This window comes from Apteryx rowi, unplaced genomic scaffold, assembly GCF_003343035.1.
Source record: "Apteryx rowi isolate R43461 unplaced genomic scaffold, aptRow1 scaffold_66, whole genome shotgun sequence".
NCBI classification, from domain to species: domain Eukaryota; kingdom Metazoa; phylum Chordata; class Aves; order Apterygiformes; family Apterygidae; genus Apteryx; species Apteryx rowi.
This window is the reverse complement of record NW_020450938.1, coordinates 1,775,187-1,796,050: the sequence shown is the minus strand read 5'-3', so window position 1 is coordinate 1,796,050 and position 20,864 is coordinate 1,775,187. Positions and strand designations below refer to the sequence as shown.

The following is a 20,864-nucleotide window of genomic DNA, read 5'->3' as shown; positions in this document are numbered from 1 at the left end:
AGGTGTTATACCCAAAATAGGGTAATTTTGAAGGAACTTGCTGGAAGTGAAATGATTGGCATGTAGCTATAGGTATATTTTGCTGAACTTCTGTGCTGAACTGCTTGGTGTTTCRTAAGATTTCATCTTGCCAAATCTTAGCTGCCTAGTTAATGTCTAGGCTCTCTTTGTAGATGATGGAGAGAGGCTGGGATCTCCAGAGAATGATTCTACCCATGTGTCCTAGAATGGGATGAAGATTCACCTTGCCCCTGCCTAAGACAAGCTTAGATGAGTAGCATAGATTGGGTGGCTGAAAATTTAACAGATGGGCTTCATCTCGCCAAGTTGTTGATAGATACAGAATTTGAGCTATGGTCTTAAGGCTTAATGCAGTTAAGAAATGTTTTCATAAAGCAAAGGGCTGGAAGCTTTAGCTCCCTACAAGCATTGWCAGTGTACACTCTTATTTTCCCCACCATACGATGGTTCTTTTAATTTCAAAATTAGAGTAAAATAGACTTAAAAAAAAAATCCTTTTAATCTTTGCAGTGAGAGCTGTGCTTATAAAAGCTGCAGGAAACTGCTGGCTAACTTGAAATGTCTTTTTTCTCTTCTGAACACAAGTCTTTAGCAAGCTGTTTGGCTAGGTGCATCTTTACAGCAAATCTAACACAAATAGCTTTGTGTTCAGATCTGCTGGACTAATAGAGCATAAGAAATACACTTGTCCATCTCAAAGAAGGCATTCTTTTAAGGTCACAGTTAAGGTCATTGATGGAGGGAAAAAGAAAAGTAGTTTGCTTTGTTAGTCTTCTCTCAGTTGCTGATAATTGGTACATTTTGTATTCAGTGCTTAGTGTTTTGTAACATTTTTAAAGCATGAATGTTTGCTTCAAGAAAATCATTAACAGATTTGATAGTCTGGTGTATGATCCAGTGCTCCTTTTCAGGAGGTGATACAGTGCAGTGAGACCCACAAATTTGTATGCAGAAAGACTTAGTATTTGGTGCATTAAAAATGTGACAAAAGCACAAACTAATAAATCTATACCCAAAAAGCAGGTAGAGTTAGATATGACTGTCCAGATTCCATACCTGTGAATGACTTCTACTGTAATGAGAAGCTGAGGTCATCTCCCTTATTAATGGAGGTGGGTGGGCAGAGGCTCCCTTGTCTTTTCCTCAGCAGTCTTTCTGTTCGCCTTCCTAATAGGCAGAATGTTCACCAAGCCACTAGAAGCCTGAATGGCAAAGCTGGTCTGCTTGACCTGCTGCTCCGGGCTGCCCGGCCTTTTGTGCTCCTGTGGGGGGGAAGGGGTGTCAGGGATAGTCCTGAGAAATTGTGTGAGCTGGGAAGGGTTTTTTGCTTGAGCTCCATTTTGTGTTCACCCTTCCTCTCAGTGCAGGTTTGCAGGCATTTCAGAGGTTGCAAAGTCTTCCATCACTTGAATGAGTTAAAGGACAGAGAAGAATATTGCATTGCTGGTTTTGGGAAACTTACTGGGTATGGAAATGCTGAACTTCACTAAAAATAATTACCTTCCATAATAAGAATGCAGTTTGTGAGCCATTTAGTTTTTAGCATTTTGGATATGTTTTAATATAGATGGACTATGAAATACATGCCTTGTTTTATTTTTTCCAGCGTGTGGCTCGTTCCCAGGAAGAACTCCGAGATAAAGCTTTCCAGCCAGAAAGGAATCGTTTGGAAGTGGTTATCCGGAAGGATGTAGAATACATTGATCGGAAGTCAGACAGTGATCCATGGATGAATTCATCTGTGGATTCTAGCACATCCAGCCAAGAGCATCTGAACCATTCATCCAAACCGGTTTCCCCTGGTTCTTGTTTAACTAAAAGTGGACCTGGCCGTTGGAAAACTCCAGCTGCCAGCCAGCCAACTCCAGTGGCCATCTCCCAACCCATCAGAACAGATCTTCCTCCTCCACCACCTCCTCCTCCTGTGCATTATGCAGCTGATTTTGATGAACTACAAATGGATTTGCCTCTGCCTCCCCCGCCTCCTCCAAATCAGATAGGAGCACAAGCATCTTCCCAAGTAGCTGCTGCTGAGCGTAAAAAAAGAGAAGAGCATCAGAGGTGGTATGAAAAGGAAAAGGCACGTTTGGAAGAAGAGCGAGAAAGGAAACGTCGTGAGCAGGAGAGAAAACTGGGCCAAATGCGTTCTCAGCCACTAATTCCTGCTCAGCCTGTGGTTCCTCCAGTTTCCCTTCAACAAGTGAAATCAGAAAAACCTTTGACTCTGCAGAGGTCTCAAGAAACAGTCATTCGAGAGTTGCAGCCCCAACAGCAGCCTCGGACTATTGAGCGGAGAGATCTGCAGTACTTTACTATCAGCAAGGAAGAACTGTCCTCCAGTGATAGCCTCTCTCCAGATCCCTGGAAACGGGATGCCAAGGAAAAACTGGAGAAGCAGCAACAAATGCACATTGTGGACATGCTAAGTAAAGAGATTCAGGAACTTCAGAACAAGCCTGATCGTACAGCAGAAGAAAATGACCGCCTGCGCAAACTCATGCTTGAGTGGCAGTTCCAAAAGCGACTTCAAGAATCAAAGCAAAAGGATGAAGATGATGATGAAGAGGAGGATGATGATGTGGATACTATGCTCATCATGCAACGACTGGAGGCAGAAAGAAGAGCAAGGGTAAAAGGGGGTAATCCTTTCTAGACAAAAGTATAGTAAATGTATATCTCGGTGGGTTCTCTGGATTTGTCTGAGTATTTTGATGCCCTCACAGGGCAAAGGAGGATGGAGTTGTATTGGTGGCCTTAATTTTAAAACTGGTAAAGAAACCTTCACTAGCTTACACTGGCTTCACCTATTAGATGGTGTGTTACGAAACTGTCCATAGCTGCCTACTACAGAATCTAGTTGGGAGTAGAACTTACTTTTCTGGTTGTGGGGGGAAAAAATCCTTTTGATAAATGGATTTTGCCATGTAGCTGGAGCAGGATTAGAAGTTAGATATTGCATGTAATTCCCTTGCAGAAAGGGAAGCAGAAATACTTGAAATCGTGAGTATCTTTGGGAGAATGGGAACAAGATAGCGTGTGATTTTTCTTAAATATATTTAATGCTAAGAGTTCTTACTTATGGTCTTGCCAGTTTTACTTGGACCTAAATGCAGACACTGAAGGCATGCTATTTCCAGGGAACAATGAACTGCAATGAGGTTCCGCCTTGATGGTCCTCCCCAGGTAGAGGCTAGGGCATGAAGCAGCTGTTACCTCTACCTCATGGTCAGGTTGGTGACTGCAGCAGTCATGGGTGGAAGCCTTCTTATGATGGGCTGTGTGGTTTTGGGTCTTGATGGGACTCCAACAACTAAAGCTCCCTATCTAGGGGCTCCAGCTCATACATACCCAGATTTTGCCTGGTGTCCAGGGTAACTAGTATCTAACAAGGTCTTCTTCCTTAGCTTCACTACTGTGAAAGCTCATACTGTATATAGCTGCCAGATGAAATAAGATAATACGACTGAATAGTGTGTTAAAGTTCTTACCATTCTGCTGGTGGTGGTTGTTTCCCAGGATCTATTACCTATTGTTTTTGGAAATCAATTTTTATAGTAAAAGCTGTTTCTTTTTTCTAAACAATAGCACTGATACTAAAGTTGCATTCCAATAGCTAGTGTTTTGACAGGCTTAAATTGTTCTGTAATTCGCTGAGTGTCTTCTGTTAGTTTAAGAGATGACTTAATTCTGTGATAAGCAATTTCTACTTGGTAAGAACTGTTTGTGCATGTTTATTTTGACATTCAGGAATTGCTGTTGGCTTAAGTAGCATTTGAGTTCAGGATTGTTTTGGCAGCTTGATTTCCTAAACTTATTCTTCTCATATTCTCTGCAGTCTGCATTGCTTTCCTTTTTTCTCGTGGCTAGCTTTACTACTCTTTGAAACAATAAATACCTCACGCTTGGAAACTGAAGAAAGGAAAAACTAAATGTATTGTTGGCAAACTCCTTGTGTTAAAGCCCAGTATTGCTAACGTGTAATTTGTAACACATAGTTACCTATGGGCATAAAAATTTGTATAAAACTGCCGTTTTCACTCAGTGTCTTTAGCATCTCATTGTAACAAGGCTTAAAAAGCCATGTGTCATTAGTAGAATAGCCAGTTGTATTGCATGGCATAATGCTATGCAATCTTTTCTGCAAGGGCTGAATTTTAAATATAATTTGTCTATAAAGCTATCCACCATTTTGAAACATTTTGTAGGATTTGTACTCTGCTAGTATGAGAAACTTGTAGTTTCCTACTGAAACTAAAAATAGTTGTCTAGAACTGAAATAATGTTTGCATTTATGTTATGTTTCACTGTTTGTATTGCTAAAGATGCAATAAATATCTCTAGAGAAGAACTTTTTTTTGATTGAATCAAACTAATACTGATAAATATTTTAGATTATTTTGACTGTTTTCATTTCTATATTTCAAGAATATGTCAAATTCAGTTCCTCTTTTTAAAGCAGCTGACTTAACAAATAAAATGCTTTTGGCATAGCACAAGTCTAACCTATCTTTATTTTCACTGTGCATCTTTCTTTTTTTCCCTTTTCTTACTACCTGCAGCAGACTGCTGTGCCAGCAATCTCTGTCCTAGATTTGGTATGTTTGTTTCTTTCTCTTCAATATTGCTTTTCCATTTCAGTTTCTGATTTTATTAATAACCATCTTATGTGCTTTGGATGATGATTTGCCGTCTTTGTTCAAAAACCATTTTGATACAATGTACAGTAAGCTAACTGTAAGCATGTGTTTTGATGTCTCCAGACGTGGTGACTCCTTTCCCTGTGTTTCTCTCCTTTTAGATGTTGCTTTCTGCTTCCAGGCTTGATTTGTTTGTTGTAGCTGTGGTCTAATATAAAATTGTATTTGATATTTTGTGTAATCGTGTTTATAAAATCTTACTAATCAGTTGGAATGAACGAACTGTGAGGTAAGATTTCTTTCCCTTCCCCTCTTCAGGTTTTTGAAAAGCTCTAGCATCACCATTCACTTCTGACTTGAAGTAAAATTGTCCTGACAGCCTAATAATAAAGAGTACTTGAATTCTATTGATACTGTAAACTTAGGTAGTCTGGTTTTTTTGGAAGTCAGGTTTTTGTCCTGCCCTGTGTTGGCTTTGCATACTGTTTCAGCACACACTGAAAACCCATTGTTTACAGCTGTTAAAACTTTCTCACCAAAATAAAAGTGGATTGTCAACGCTGAACTAATATTTCAAAGTAGGTCTCGTAAACATGGAATTATTAAGTTACTAGATTTTATTTTTCTAAATTTCAGTTTCATTTGGTTAATACCATTCTCTTGTGTTAAATCATGACAGATTTTCAAATTGGGGCAATAACTGGCTAATAGCTGGCAGTAACTGGCTAAACTGATTCTGGCTAATCCTGTATTTTATTGCCATCATTGGAAATGGGTACATGGAAAAACATAGTTCTGTAGTGTTCTAAAGAAATAATATATCGCCTTCAGAGTGTATTCTATGTAATAGAATATATAGACAGAGAGAGAGAGAGAGAGAATGTATACTGGTTTGAAAGAAGTGTTATGCTTGCAAGCCCCGTTAGTAAAATTAATTTGTGTGGCTGAAAAACTGTAAGCATAACTGTTCAAAACATGGACTTGGCCATTTGGCCCTACTTTTTAAAAAAAAAAAAAAACTTTTAAAATGCATACACAGAGCAGGCTCTGAGCTTCTGGGTCTTTCTGCTACAGGAGGCTGTGAAAGCAGATAGTGTCAGAAGCTCTAAAAATCTGTTAGACAAATTCATAGACATCGAACCCATAAACCAATACTGAAAGGATTAGACAAGGATGCCCCAGCTGACATCTCTAGTACAGCGATGTTGGGGAAATACCTAGAGAAATGGACTGCAGAAAGCAGCCAGCTCCTGTGCAGCTCTTCTCGCTGTTGTCAGAGACGGAATCCTTGCACTAGATCGACCTGAGTCAGTAGAGGTTTTATTATGTTCCTAAAATTATCATTTAAAAAAAAAAGCAAACTTTTTAATTCTAAAGTATATGATGTGAATGGTAAAACCCAGCAAAAACAAGAACCTCTTTTTTTCTGATTTCATGATTTTGAAAGTATTTGCATGACTTTTGGAGCATAGAAATTGCATCTATCCTGTGTCACTTCATGTACCCAGGAAATTGCTTCCTTGTTTCTAGAAAAAAAAAAAAGTACTTTTTAGAGTGCTGGATGTTTATTTTTGAACGTCTAACATGAGCACTGATGACAGCTGTTGTCCTTATTAAAAGGCCGGTGAAAGTTGATGAAAAGTTAATGCATAAATTGTCAATTTGCCTAGTGTTTGTCTTTTAAATTCCATGGGCCATTAACAGATCTAACCCAGATTTAGTTGTCATAAATAACTAGATATAAATTGAAAGTTTTTCTGGAACTTTTTTAAACCATTCTAAGCGGTGCCTGGAGACATAAATTTTGTGTGGACTCTGAAACCTCCTGAATGTATGCCAGTCCCATGAATATCTTAACAATTTCTGATATTCCAGAGTCTTCTCCCCTTCTCTCTCCCTGTTACCTATCTCTACTTGTCAGGGATAGGGATTAGATATTTAAGTTGTCATTGTCTGTATTAACAGCACTGTATTAAGCTTTGGCCAGAAGCACGTTATGCTGCTATGAGACAGAAAATGTTCTGCTTGTTTGCGCACTTGTTCAGTGCATCCTCCGAGTTTTCAGCACTTTTATGGGAAGGAACAGCTCAGAAGAAAGGTGGCCCTCTTTGCCTGCTTCCAGGTGGACTCAGTGCTGGAAGTGTGTGGGGGAGTGCAGAAGGGAGGCAGGAGTGTGAAGCTGAGTGAACTGCTGACATTTTGTGATAGAGCAACCTTGCTGGGACAAAGCAGAGGGAAAGAATTTGTGGTTTATAGTGGTTACTCTTGGAAGGATGCTCTTCTCAGTCACTCAAGTTGTTTCTGCCTGTTACTAGATAAGCACATGCTGCTTTGGAGAAACACTGAAAGTACAGTAAATCACATATGACAATATGACTTTTAAACTAGAGACAAACTAATTGGGATGGAGAAGTACTGAAGCCAGATATTCAAATTGGGGATGTTAGAAGAGCTGTATTATTAGAAATAGGACTTGAAGCCAATTTTCCTTAGTGTCCTGAAAACTTGGAAGTTCTGAATACTGAAGAGTAATATCTTGTATGCGATCACAAACGTAAATTGCTTCAATACAGCAAGGCTCGCCATCCTGACACTCCCTGTCTTGGTCTACAAATGCTCCAAAGCAGAAACTAGTCAGCTAGTCATAAAGAAGTAAAGTGTCACTCTATAATAGTTGCTCTCTTCCTGCTTGTGCCTTGTATCTAATTTTTGGCTTTTCCCTATGAATTATGTTTAGAATAGCCTCTGGCCTAGACACAATTGTCTTCCAAAATTATTGTGATTGACATTCCACATGGGACGTCTCCACAGGGGCACGCTGTCCAGTTTTCCCTTCTTTCTTTCTTTAAGATAACAATAAGATAAAATAAGTTGGTCCTCCTTCCTCTTTAGTTAAGTTGAAATTCTTTTTGTTTAAGTGTGTTCGAATAGGAACATTTGCTACTTAGCAAAAAGATACTTATGCAGTAAACTGGGATAAGTAATTACTGTGTTCAGGGTTTTTCTCTAAGTGTGACTGGGACAAAGTCAAAGAGTTTTTTCTGTATTTTTCAGTATGCAGCTTGTGCCTTTTTTATGGGGCAATTAATTCTTTTCTATGAATTCTTCTGAATTAGTAGCTATCTTTTTGTGTGACAAGAATAGTATCTCCTGTGCTAAAATGATGTCTTTTTAATAACCAAGAAAGACAAGAAAAGATCTTGATCCAAGTGGTCAGTTAATTAACTATTTATTCCCTGCTCTATGGAATATACTAAGCCTGATCTTTATCTTTGTGTAGTTTTCAGTTAGGAATTACAAAAGTTTTAGCCCTGGATAAGAGGAAGTCATCTGTGACTAAAGCTCAGAGGTAGCATCCTCTAGCCTAGATTTGCCAAGTTTCTGCCCAAATCTAATTAATTAATTAATTTTGTCTTATAGCTATGCTGAAAAATGGTGGTTCTTAACACTTCAGATCAGAGCTGTCTTTGGTGCAATTAGTCTGTATAGCTGTTTAAAGATAAAAAAGGCAAATGTCTTCAAAATTATCTGTCCAAAGATACCTGCAAGAAAATACTACCTAAAAAGTGGGGCGGGAATAGTTATTGGAAAATTAGTCCCCCCCCCCAAAAAAAATTTTTTTTTTTTTAACCAATAGCAAAATTAGAAAACCTTTGGCCAGTACCTGATATACAGTTAATAACTTCAAATCACATCTCCTGCTGGTTAAATAGCAGAGAGAGGGAGAGGAAGAAGGATACTTTCATGAAGGTTGTCATCCAAAAGTCTACAAAATTTCTTTTGTAAAATTTCTTTCTATATTTCTAATATTTCTTTCTATAAAATTAAATTTCTGCTATTATCATTACTGCTTCCTGTGTCTTAAAGGCCTTTCTCTATGAAGGAAACCATATTGTAAAAACAGAAGTAAAGAAATTGCAGTATTAAATATAGCTGATAGTAAGGTATACCAATCAATGCAAAAGATCTTGTGGAAAAAAAATCACTTTAAAACATATGTAGCAGTAAGAAACAACTCAGCATGTAGTCGAGTTAACATTTATTTTTGAATATTATTATTCCACTGAATACACTATCCATCACAGGCAGATATTGTTAGCTTTAGAGAATAATGCAAAGACAGGTTTGGGTTATTGCTCATTTGTCTTATCAGTGCAGTATTTATCATAAGCAGAAAAAAAATAGTATTGTCTGTTGGACGTTAGTTGTTCATATGAGCTCTTTAAACAGTCAAAAGTTTTGTTGCCTTGCTGTCTGCTTTTTCCAAAACACATCTGTTGCAGATACAGTGGGAGATTTTATTTATCTCTTGAGACTATTTGCAGACTTGGTGAATGAGCCTGTTATGTTAAATGGATTGACCCTTTGACTAATGAGTCATGATTTTCCAGTGCTTAAATACTAATCCAAAATGAAAAAACAATTGGCTGCTGGAGCTGTGGACCATTGGTTCCAAGTATTTCATTTCACTTTACTGTAGTTATGAGACTATGGTTAGTCAAGCAGCCTGCGATACGAGTCACCTCAGTTTTCTGCGAGGGGTTCGTATGACTGCTACGCATTTCTCCCTTTGTGATTTTTTGTTCTTATGTATGTGCTTTTCCTCTCGCTTTTCCTCTCGCTTTTCCTCTCGCTTTTCCTCTCGCTTTTCCTCTCGCTTTTCCTCTCGCTTTTCCTCTCGCGGAAAAACAATCTAACAAAGTGTATTCTCAGCAGCTAAAAACTTCATTGATTCATCTGTAGCATAGCATTTTTTACTGAATTTGTTATTTTTAGATGCAAATAATCAAGTTACTTCTTTTTTTTGATGCATCTTATCAGCATGAGTGATAATTTGATGAAAAATTAAAGATGTGTCTCTGTTAGTTACAGGATGAAGAACGCAGACGGCAGCAGCAGTTGGAAGAAATGCGCAAACGAGAAGCAGAAGATAGGGCCAGGCAGGAAGAAGAGCGACGACAGCAAGAGGAGGAGCGAACCAGAAAAGAGGCTGAAGAAAAGGTTATGATCTTCTGACTGCTGCAGGAATTCCTTATAGGCCTCTCCTGTTTAGCCTGGCCAGTAACAGTTCAGTTTTGGGTCAGCAAGGGTTGAATACATTAGCCTAGTGATAACGTTCGTGGCCCAAGGTTTCATTTTATCCAAGAAAAAAAAAAGTGATTAAAAAAAAAGTCCTAATTCATGGTTGTTGGAGTTCACTGATATTTCACAAATAATATAGTAGAAATCCCAGCGGTAGCTCTTTTGCAGTGCAGCGTTTACCCTCAGAGCCTTTTCTGAAAGTTATGGCAGAAATCAGCTATATCTCCTGACTTTCCAGTGCCCAGTATGACATTCATACCGTCTTTGATAATGGCTGAGTTAGTAGTGTTGGGCTTTGCTGTGCCTCATGGATGGCACTTGAACATTTTTTCAGTATTTTTTTTTATATATGTGTGTGTGTGTATAAATACATACATTAGTACATATATTTACACACACGGGGGGGATGAAAATATGAAGTATTGTGGAGTAGAGAAAGATATTCCATATTGTATTTACATTTGGACTATAAGAAAAAAGGGAACTTGTTTAATTGGATTTTAGAAAGGAAGAAAGTAATTATAGCACATAAATAACTCACTGTGCAATCAAGTATATTGCAGAAAACTGGGCTTCTAGGCTCCTTCAGAGCATCACACATGAAATTGAAAAGTTTTATTATTCAAAACTGGAAGACAAAGCACTTCATTTGACTCTTAGCATGTTTGCTAATCCCCTTTCTCCCTAGAGAAGATTAAATACTTGCATGTTAGTAAAACTGATTTCTGAATGAAGAAAGAGGCTAACTTTTAATGTCCAGAGAAATTTCATCTTGGAAGATTGAGCAAAATTTGAAGAGGAAAAAAAACTAAAATATTTTCACTTTGTTAATTTGTTTTATTGGATTCTGTTAATCCTTTGTTAGATTGTTTTCTCTGCGCAGTATGGGTTGATGAGCAGAGAAAAGGTAGGTTGTGGGCAGTGATAGGCGACAAATGAGAACCTGTATCTGGACTCAAGTACTTAAACACATGTTTTAGGAAGCAAAACTGAGCTGGCTAGCAGAAAAATTTGGTCAGAAACAGATTTTCTTGATTTCTGACAGTGATGTGATGCAGTCAGATGACACTTGGGTCACACAGTTGACAGTTTTCACTGACAGACCTTGACTGAGATGCTACTGAATTTGGAGTTGGTAGATGTACAAGCATCTGAGTACTCTAATGGCTTTTGGAGAGTAGTACAAGGAAATAAGTTTTGTGTCTACGGTCTAGATAAAATGACACAGTCAGATTATTTTTCTAGGATAACTGATAACTGACTCAATGTATTGAGGACATAAGGAGGATTTAAAAAAAAAAACAAACTTGGATTAAAAGTGAAAAGGGATGTTGTTCAAAATGTCAGGTATTTCCAACACAACTCATAATATATGTAGGCAAAAGATCCTTTTGTAACATCTGATTTCAATATTAGATGTTACAAAACTTGTTTTCATTGGTTATCAAACAAACTACAGAATAGACCCCTGTGGTGCATATAGTAAATTACAATGTGGCATAGGCAAGAGCTGAACAAAATTAGCAAACAGTAGAAATCTTTTAAACTGGAAAAATCATAGAAAATATTTCATGGCCTTTTAAAATAGTAGCCTCACTATCGAGAGCTTAGATTTTTTTAATATAAATTTGTTTTTTAAAAAGAGTAATTTGATATGTTTTAAAAGTTCTTTCTAATTTGATTTTATGTGAAAGTAGTTTTCTTAGTGTTTATAGTATAAAGTTTTTTGTTGTTTTTTTTTTTTTAAGGAGTCATCTATTCCAAGGCTCTCTTGATTAATTTGTATTGCATAAGCGTGCAGCAAAATTATAAAGTTCCTTTTTAAGATGGTAGTTAATCTGAGTTATTTTCTCTCCACAGGTTCTTTATGGCTTTAGTAAATCCACCCTTTATGAGTTGTAGTTACATTTCTAGTAGTAAATGCTGGAAATGCTCTTAGTTCACATAGGCAGTTACCTTAGTTGCCACAGGCAGTGGTAATTCCAGAAATAACAGCAAAGTTGTGTTACAGGACGACTGGCATTTTCTTTTTATAGTAGTAAATATTCTGTGTATGACTTGGTATAGATATGTTGCTCATTGCCAGAAAAGGAGAAAAAATACATATATATTTACAACTCTGTGATGGAAAACTTAAATCTCACTCAGGCTGAAATGTCTGTCTTTCTGACCACTGTGTTTTTGTTTCCTCTGGACTTACAGAGGCGACAGGAAGAGGAGTATTACAATCGCTTAGAGGCTGAAAGGCGCAGACAGCACGATGAAGCAGAACGAAGATTACTGGAACCTGACGAGCCTGGTCTGTACAGACCTCCGCTTCCACGGGAATATGAACTCCCATCCCCAACCCCTTCATCTAACGCTCCTCCTCCCCCACCTCAGCGAAACACCTCTTACCTCAAAACACAGGTCCTCTCCCCTGACACGATTTATACTGCCAAGTTTGTTGCATACAATGATGATGAGGAGGAGGAGGATTCCAATCTAGCAGGTCAGGATAAGTACTCCAGCACAAGAAAATCTTATGGTGACTTTCCTCCTGCCACCCTTAAGCCACAGCAGCCCTCCCGCCAGCCTCGCCCCGTTTCAGATGGCCTCTTTCTTTCCAACTCATTCCAGCCATCTCCAGTCAATGCCAACAGTACTGCTGCCAAAAAAAGCCAACCCCCACCCCCACCAAACAAACTGAGTTTCATCCAGGCAAGCAGCTCTAAAGGTAGAGATCATGAAATCAAAATCTTTTCTACAGAACTGTCTTCAAGTTTTCTGTTCTGGTGCTGTAGATATAATCACTTACTCTGTGTTTTGTTTTGTTTTGTTTTTCCCGCTCAATCACTGTATTTTCACTATGGTGATCTAACTTAAATCCTGATAATAATGTGAGTCCTCTCACTTTTAATTGTTTTGATCTCTCAAATTTCCTTGTTCCTTACCCAAACTCTTTCAAAACAAAAATTCATCTTTTACACAATGAATTAGAAATGATTTTAACTGTTACTCAACCAATTCAAAGTACTGTTGGTTTTGGCTTTCACTCTGTATCTTTCAGTGATTTGTTTTGTACAATTGACTGCTGGTTACTTAGGGCTTCTAGAAGTGCGTCTTTCTTGAAGAGAGGAAACCTTTTCTAATGGGTTCATGAAGGGAGCTTATCTTCTGCTTTCATTTTTGGTGCTGGGGCCTCTTCTGATTTCAATAGCGTGTGCAAATGGCTTTAAAAATGACCTTTGTAGGCATAGTTCTAAAATAACAAGCACCAAGAGATGTGTGGGGGAGACAGTAAGATTAATGTATTAGGTGCCATTTCTGTACTTCTGCTTCATTCAGTGCGGTTTTTTGCAAAGGGGGACAAAAACTTCATCCTAGTGTTTTTTGCCTTGATCATTCCCTCTGCACTCCTGTACTTCTTTGTCTACTCATCTTCTTTCCCTTGTAACTCCAAGCGGGCAGCCATAATGGAGCTGAATTTTAAAGAGAGCTCTAGTTACTAGTAACTTCAGCACCATATTTTTACCTGCAGATTACTAGTTTAGCTGTACTTACAAATTCAAAGCTAATTCAGTCCAAAGTTCTGTGCTAAATTTTTGGATATCATGGCCACATAGGAGAAATCTTACATGCTTTACTCTTTGAGTATGTGTCTGTATGAATTCCACTCCAAGTAAATGTGCAGCTTATGAATATACGACTTTATCTTTAAATAGCAGCATCTGTCAGCTCTACCCCTACATATATTCTTCTGTATTCTTCTGACGAGAAGGTTGGCCATGACATCTTTCTAAAATGCAGAGGGTAATTGCCCAAGAAAGCAAGGGAAGGTGTTCGTGCTAGCTTCTAGCTGAATGACTAGCTTGTTTACTGGATTCAAATCTCGATGAGAAATCAGGAAGCCTACAATATGGTATGTCCCTATTCACTTTTTTGGCCACCTAATGAATTATGAAAAACTCCTTTTCTTTAATCATAAGTGTGTGCTCTGGTCATAGAGAGCATAGTAGCTTCAGAACAGGTTCCATTTATCAGAAGCACTTCTAATCCAGCTACAGTAGTGAATGAATATGACTTAGGATGTTTATGAGACCATACAGATGTGTGATACTGTGAGCTACCTGTCTGCATCCTTTTCAGTTAAGGCTCAAGTCGTTGTTTTCCAGCAAGGCATCTTTTTCTTTGCAGGGCAAATTAGCTTCAGCTACAGCTGTATTGTTTCCAGTGCCAGAGAGGAGCTCTGCACAGCATTATGTGGTTTTAATATTGCTGATGGGTCAGTTGTTACACTCGGTTGTAATTACTGTCCAGCTGATACAGTTGACACTTAGCAGTTTCACTGTTTTGGGTCTGTACACCACACAAGTTGCATAAAGGGCATCCACACTGATACTCACTTAAAGAAAAAAATGTTTTATTTACCCTAGCATTCCCTGTGAGATCTCTTGATGTTATAGTCCCTATGGATTCTGCAAGCCCATCTGCCACTCCTGTCTTGCTTTGTCACTGTTTCTAAACCTCAAAGGAAGGTGATGGAAGTTTTGGCTTTTTGGTTTGTTGTCATGAGACTGGAGTGTAAGCAGACGCTGTACATTGTGCAGCAACTGATATGTGCTAACATTACCAATGCAAATAATTTAGTTACACGTGCCTACAAGTGGCATCTATATGGAATATATAACCTTGAGAAAGCACCGGTTCTGTATGGTAGATCTCTCTTTCACTGTCAACTAGTCAACTCTTTAACAGTGCATGTGAGCCCTCTGATAAATCCACAAGCATTGATTTCAAATCATGGTTTCGTATCAGAAGGATTCTTGCTTTGAGCTCCTTATATCACATAGAATTAATGAATTAAAATTAAAGACAAGAAATTTACAGGAAAAAATACCTTAAAATACTATAACTACCTATGTTAGCTTGCTTTTAGGAATATTCTGGACCAAGCTTCTGATATATCCGTACTGAATTTTTGTTCTTTCAAAATACTTTCCCTTTTCTGGAAATTCTTATTTGAAACTGACCAGGATTGAGCATAAAACGTGCCTTCCATCACAGCACATAGGCTTCCAAAGACCCTGACTTCCCTTCCTTACTTGACACTTCGAAGACTGTTCATGTAATAAATTAAGTAACTCTAGAACCATCAATCACTACTTGGCACCACCACTCTTACCCCTCCCATCATCTGCAATCCAGTATGTCATTTCATCTTTAATTTCATTTTCCAACCCTGCTTTCTGTTAATTTTTATGGACAAATGAGTCTCAAGAAAGTGAAAAGTTCAGTGATATTTTTTGTGTGTGTTCATTTTTCCTGGAAAACAATCAGAAAGACAATCTACAGAGATTTGTTTAGGTTTTTGGTAACAATTAAGGAATATTGTAGTATGATGCTTCGCCTTTAATAACCTAATCCATAAACCATACAACTAATTCTGAATACTCTTATTTCATAATTTTTAAAGTAGCCATGAGAACAGGTTAACTTCACCTGATTGCTCAAGCTTCTCTGAAGACTGCCTGCGTAACGTACAAAGCCGTTTGCACAAAATGCAGAATTCACTGTGCAGTTTGCCATCTTCCATCTTGCTGGCTCTGTTACATTACTGTCCTTTACAGCTCTCTTCCGTTCTGAATGTTAACTTTAGTAAACCACGCTTCAGCAAATTTTGCTCTCATACCTTCTTCCACTGGGTTGCTTAAGATATATTTAAAACTGCTGGGTCTGCCAAGTAGTTCTCCCCCCTCCCCCTCCAAAAAGCCAACACCCGAATCAAAACTACTGTCTTTAAAGTAGTTGGAAGTGTGAACCACAGCATGTGGACCCCAGACTTTTCAAAGTGGGGACAGTTATTGTAAGCATATGAGATTTAAGCCTGAAAGGAAAAAAATTCTTCATATTTCTGGCCTACCAAGTATGATTTGATCCACAACAACTTTTTGGTGAAAAAATTCAGCTTACAACACATCAGCTAAATTTGTTTTTGTGTTCCTTTATCATATTATCTCTTTTCCTTTGTTGAATATTTGTGAGATGTTACGTACACCAGTGGAAGAAGCAACCATTCCCTTCTGTACAGAAGAAGGTTCACAAGACATAACATGTACAAAATTGAAACCAGAACTGTCTGAAGACAAATCTGAGTATTGTGCTGACAATTCTTTTGACTCTTTTCCTGACCATTACTAAGAGAATGCAGTCTTAAACACTGATTAAATTATTAAACTTTTGATTGGAAAGAAGAGGTTTTGTCTTGTGACCTTTAGAAAGGATTAATATGCTGTGTAAAACTGTATGTATCTTGTATTAATTTAAACTAAAGGTGCAGTGCTGTAAGATATTTGCTTGGGAAAAAAAAAGTGGGAGAGGGGGGCATTTTCTAGGTGGTAACATCTTAGGTAATCTGGCTAAACGAAAACAAAAGTTTTGACTCTGCTGAATTGCAAAGATGGTATACACTAACCCTAGGTTACTTTTTAGTCTCATAAATAGAGCAGATACAGCTAATTTATTTCCTGTAGAACTTGTTACAGGGTAGTCAAGTGAGTATGGTACTCTTTCCTTCAGTTTCCTGAAAACAAGTTTTAATGTCTGTCTAACAGTGAGCCATAATAAGATAAACACTGTGACTTGATACAAGTTGAATAATTTAAATAAAATGTGTTCTGACTTGATAAATAAAATTAGGAATAAGAAATTATAATTTTTTTTGAGGAGGGATGGAATTTAGTATTATTGACTTTAAATATTTTACAGGTCGGATGACCCTCTAAATTATTTCTGACTCTAGTTTGAGGTTATTTCTTGAAAGAAGCACTGCACCTTGTAGAAGAAATAAGATGTACAACTTTTGTTTTGCAACTGCCATTCTTCAACTGTCATTTTTTCTTTTGCATAAGGAATAAATTCATACACTGGATCTACAGGAGCAACTGTTGGGGCCCATGAAATCTATCGGGATCCAAGAGACAAAAGATCTAAAAGGTGACATGCAGGAGTCCATTAAGTGTTAACTTTAATTCATGTGACTTGGCTGACTTCTGCAGTGGCTGATTTTCTGCTCTTGTCATATCTCTGTGGGCTATTTGAGAGTTCTGCAATGGGTTGGGGAGTGTCTTGGAGTGCTACAGAATAAAAACATAGTTCTGCACAAGTCTTTTGGTGATCTGACTATACTGAATGATCATTACAAACAAACAACTGTTTTAGGTGTATTTATAAATCTGAACAGTACATCAAGTGAGCTTACCAAGTTTGCAGTAAGCATAAGTAGTATAATGGCTATATTTTTATACATGAGTGGCAAGCTTTCCTGTGTAGTGTATTAAACATGCAGCTGGGTTTTGGCTATGATTCTGTAGGAGCTGTTAGCCCAGTTCATGCACACCTCTTAATATGCAGTTAATGTTTCAGTGGTGTGTGCAGAGCAGAGACTTCTTGGAGCTAAAAGTGAAACTTCTCTGATCAAGGAATTGAAATAAATATTAATCACAGATGTATTATTACAGCTACTTAGAGGAGACTGATAAGTGATTTGAGGTGGTCATTGTGGTGGCCAGAAACAATTTATACAAAAAAGTAGATAGCTGCAAGGATAGAGATAAGTGAAAGAGGTTAGGCCATTATCACACTTGAGTTTGCCAGTACAGAATAGAATGTAGAGGTGTTAAAACCCCTACAGCACACAGCAGTGCTAGTAGTTTTGTTTACCAGTACTTAAAAGCTTTGTATTAGAGTGCTTTTTCCTAGACACAAGCTACCATAGAAAGTCATGGCAATTTAGCCGTAACAGCAATGCTGTGCTAATACAGACTGGACCTTAGTTACACCTGCACTTTTATTTAAAAATTGGCAAGTGATTTCATTCAGGTTTATGTGCTAAAGTTAGTCATGAGCTGTCTCTTATGATTTGCCTAAATGATAGCTCAGTGTCAGAATTAAGGGCAAATTGGGGGACGGGGAGCAAAACCTTACAGAATACTAAACTTARACTCTTTTGCTACTGTTAAGACTACCAGTTAGTACATCTGTCATTGAGAATTTTTATATTTAAGGTTATTTTGAGCTAGAATTATAACAAGGGCTTTTTTCTTTTTCCAGTCAAGATGTGGATTTACCTGGAGCACCAGAAAACTTGACGTTCAGGGAACGCCAGCGACTTTTTTCACAGGGTCAGGATGTATCCAATAAAGTAAAAGCTTCTAGAAAATTAATGGAACTGGAAAATGAGTTGAACACAAAATAATATTAAAGCACCTTATCAGATGTAACTGAAAGATCTCTAAATTGAGGGCTTGAGATGGGGGGGCTCTGCTAATGAACAGAAAATGAATATTTTCTGAAAAGAGAGTTTGATTCCTGTATATCTAAGACTGTTAATTAAGATTTAGAGATGTTGCAATAGCAAGAAAACTGATTGCTTTACCAGGAGCTTGTGGTTTATACAATTAAAGCACTGTAAAATTTTAAAGATATGAATCACGTGAAGGTAACTTTTCTTTCTTTCTCTTTTTGGGGTTAAGTTCTTGTGCACCAGACCAAGTAGCACTTGTCAAAGATAAGTTCTGTTTCCTGGTGTTTTACAGACACACTTTTGTTTTAGCTGCTGAGCAGAGAGAGAATAGCTTGAACTGCCTAAACTAAACTGTGCACTAGATATTAGTATTTTAGGTTGTTTGATAAGAAGCCAGTATCTGGACCACCTTAATAAGACTTTATATGCAAGTTTGACATACTGCATACATATATGCTGTTCATACAGTGATAAGCATATCAGTACAGATCTTAACATTGCTTAGTATTGGGATAACACATGTTCTCCAGATAAAACCTTGGAATAAAAACATTTCTACTCCTACAGACTTGCTGGGTCTAAAATGGATGCATAAGAATTTATCTGTAGTTATGGAAAGGTTTATATGTAGATGCATCCCCAGTATATGTGCTTCAGACTTTTGAAAATGTGAGGATGAAAAAACTTGGGGTATTTATTGTATTTGAAAATTACATAGCAATAGATAGTAGGCTACATTAGTGTCCCTTTTCCGCTAGGACCAAAATGCTGGTTGTGTGTTTATGGCAAGGAGTAATGATTGCAGTTCCAAAGCTAGCAGAACTGATGCATATGTTTTCCAAGGAAGGTAGAGTAGAAGGTGTTAGGCAACTAGACAAGGAACAGTATGCGTAAGAGTTTACTATTATCAGTTCAGCAATATCTTTTTTTCTTTTCCCTGTGGAGGAGTAAACTGGCATATTAGAGAAAGACTGAAGTGTGAAGCATCCAATATAATACTGTTGGCTGGAAGTGGGAATGTTAGTGAGGTAGTTAACTGAATTGGTGTGCTGGCAGCAAACTGTCTCTACTTAGGTTCACAAAGTAGTTCTTGTAAGCTCTTCTTTAATCTATCTGGCTTTACTAACATCCTGTTACTGTTATATGAAAGATATTTTTGGCAGTTCAAGCTATTTCTTCACACTGTAATAGCCTTATTTAATTTTAAATTGTTAGTCTTTTTCCTCCCACTGTTGTTTCTTCAGCTATGCATATGTGGCTGATGATGCTGGAGATGAGGACCTCATCAGAGTTTTTTCATTGTGTGATGTTAAGGCAATATATGTTGTGATTCCAAACAAATTTTCTATTTGACAAAGCCCTTTACTGGCTTTAGATGATTTTTTTTTCTGTATCATATTGTTCTCTTATAAATATATATTTAGGGAATTGTGCACACTTCCAAATACAGAGGGGTAGACTTTCACTGCCTTAGGAAAGAAATCACTTTTAATAAGAGTTGTATGATAAATAAATGCAAGTTGATGAAAATTGGAGTGTAAATATTTTTTACGTATTTCAGGTTTCTTATTTGAAAGTGTGCTTTTACCGTTTCACCTGTTAAATATGAAGTAGAAGATTAAACTGGTTCAAAGTGTTAATGAAGGATTTGCATGCTTGCTATGTCTGTTAAATCAGGAAAAGCAAGCCTCTCCCAATTTATCTTGAGAACACTAGCAGCCTTACAGTGACAAACTTTTCTTAAGGAAAAAAACTTATGCTGTGGCTGAGTTACTGTTGCTGCTAGAATCTGAAAAAGGCTTAGCAAAAAAATATCTATAACCTTCAGTTGAGTGGATTTGGCCGCTATTGGGCATTCAGGTCAAGTGTGAATATGTGTAAAAGTGCTTTTCATATTTGTCTGTGCATTATTATGAAAAACATCAAAACTGCTGTAGTTTCCCATTTCTACTGTATTTCACTTGCAACCTATTTTTAATAAAGTTTGTATTGTATTTAACTTTGCATTAAATGTTTTTTGTACTGTTTGTTATCTGATTCTGCATTTGTAACAGTATTATCGTAAACAAAAGGGGCTCTTTTTATATGTTTTGACTTACCTATTCTATTAAAATACTTATCTGCAAAGTCAGTATATTTCATAATGAAGAGACAAAAAACTCAACTTTACGTGAAGAATCAACAAATTAGTATGATTCAAATGAGGACTAGAGATAATACCTTGGCCTGATGTTGGTCAGTATCTCTATCAGTGACCTGAAAGAAAGAGTGATGTTTTACAGCTTACCCAAAAACTTATGAAACAGTAAATATTGGTTATTTCAGTTATGCAAGCTAGTCTGTGTGTTCTGATGGATGTATTGTATTTGCATCCACCTCAAGTGCAAAGTTGTATTTCTAGGAGCAAAGAGGAACCTGGAATGCAAAGTCTTTTGGAAAAGGTCATCATGAATAATTATTAGAACCAGTCTCTGTTGTGATAGCTCTGGTTAAAGATGCATTTGATCTCTCTGTTTTGAACACAAGGACAGGATAACTTTTTGTGGAATCATTTTGGAAAAATTTAGTTTTGGAAGTCCCAGAAGTTTGCAGGGGGGAGGCTCAAATTCACTAAATAGTTTTGAATAAAGTTTGAGTTAAGGACTTGAGCTAGATTCATGAAATGAGCTATTAGGAATGGTGTATTCCTCTTTATCATTGGATTAATAAAATTAGATCACTTGCCTCTTAAATGGATGAGAGACAACAGTTTTAAGTTATTCTGCTTGGGGAAGGTGCGGGAGGAAAACAGTCCACAGCAACATGCTCCAGGTTCCTTGTGCTGTTGTTGAATGTTCTTT

The 20,864-nt window shown here is 37.4% G+C and overlaps 1 protein-coding gene across 5 annotated transcripts in view; it reads left to right on the top strand.

Moving 5' to 3' along the window:
- Positions 1-20,035, top strand: part of AFDN (afadin, adherens junction formation factor) — a 140,149-nt gene extending 120,114 nt beyond the window's left edge. Inside the window, exons 29-33 of one of the 5 annotated variants that reach the window (XR_003256535.1) lie at positions 1,628-2,650; positions 9,525-9,659; positions 11,943-12,039; positions 12,150-12,231; positions 16,631-16,648. Coding sequence is in view for 4 of the 5 variants with exons in the window: in XM_026085103.1 (XP_025940888.1) it covers positions 1,628-2,650; positions 9,525-9,659; positions 11,943-12,456; positions 16,631-16,715; positions 17,832-17,976 (1,902 nt within the window). In the remaining variant the exon portion in view is untranslated. Of the gene's footprint in view, positions 1-1,627; positions 2,651-3,112; positions 3,188-9,524; positions 9,660-11,942; positions 12,457-16,630; positions 16,716-17,831 lie in introns of those variants that run through there. The other 4 variants (XM_026085105.1, XM_026085104.1, XM_026085103.1 and 1 more) reach the window with 4 other exon arrangements.
- The last annotated feature ends 829 nt before the right edge of the window (positions 20,036-20,864 follow it).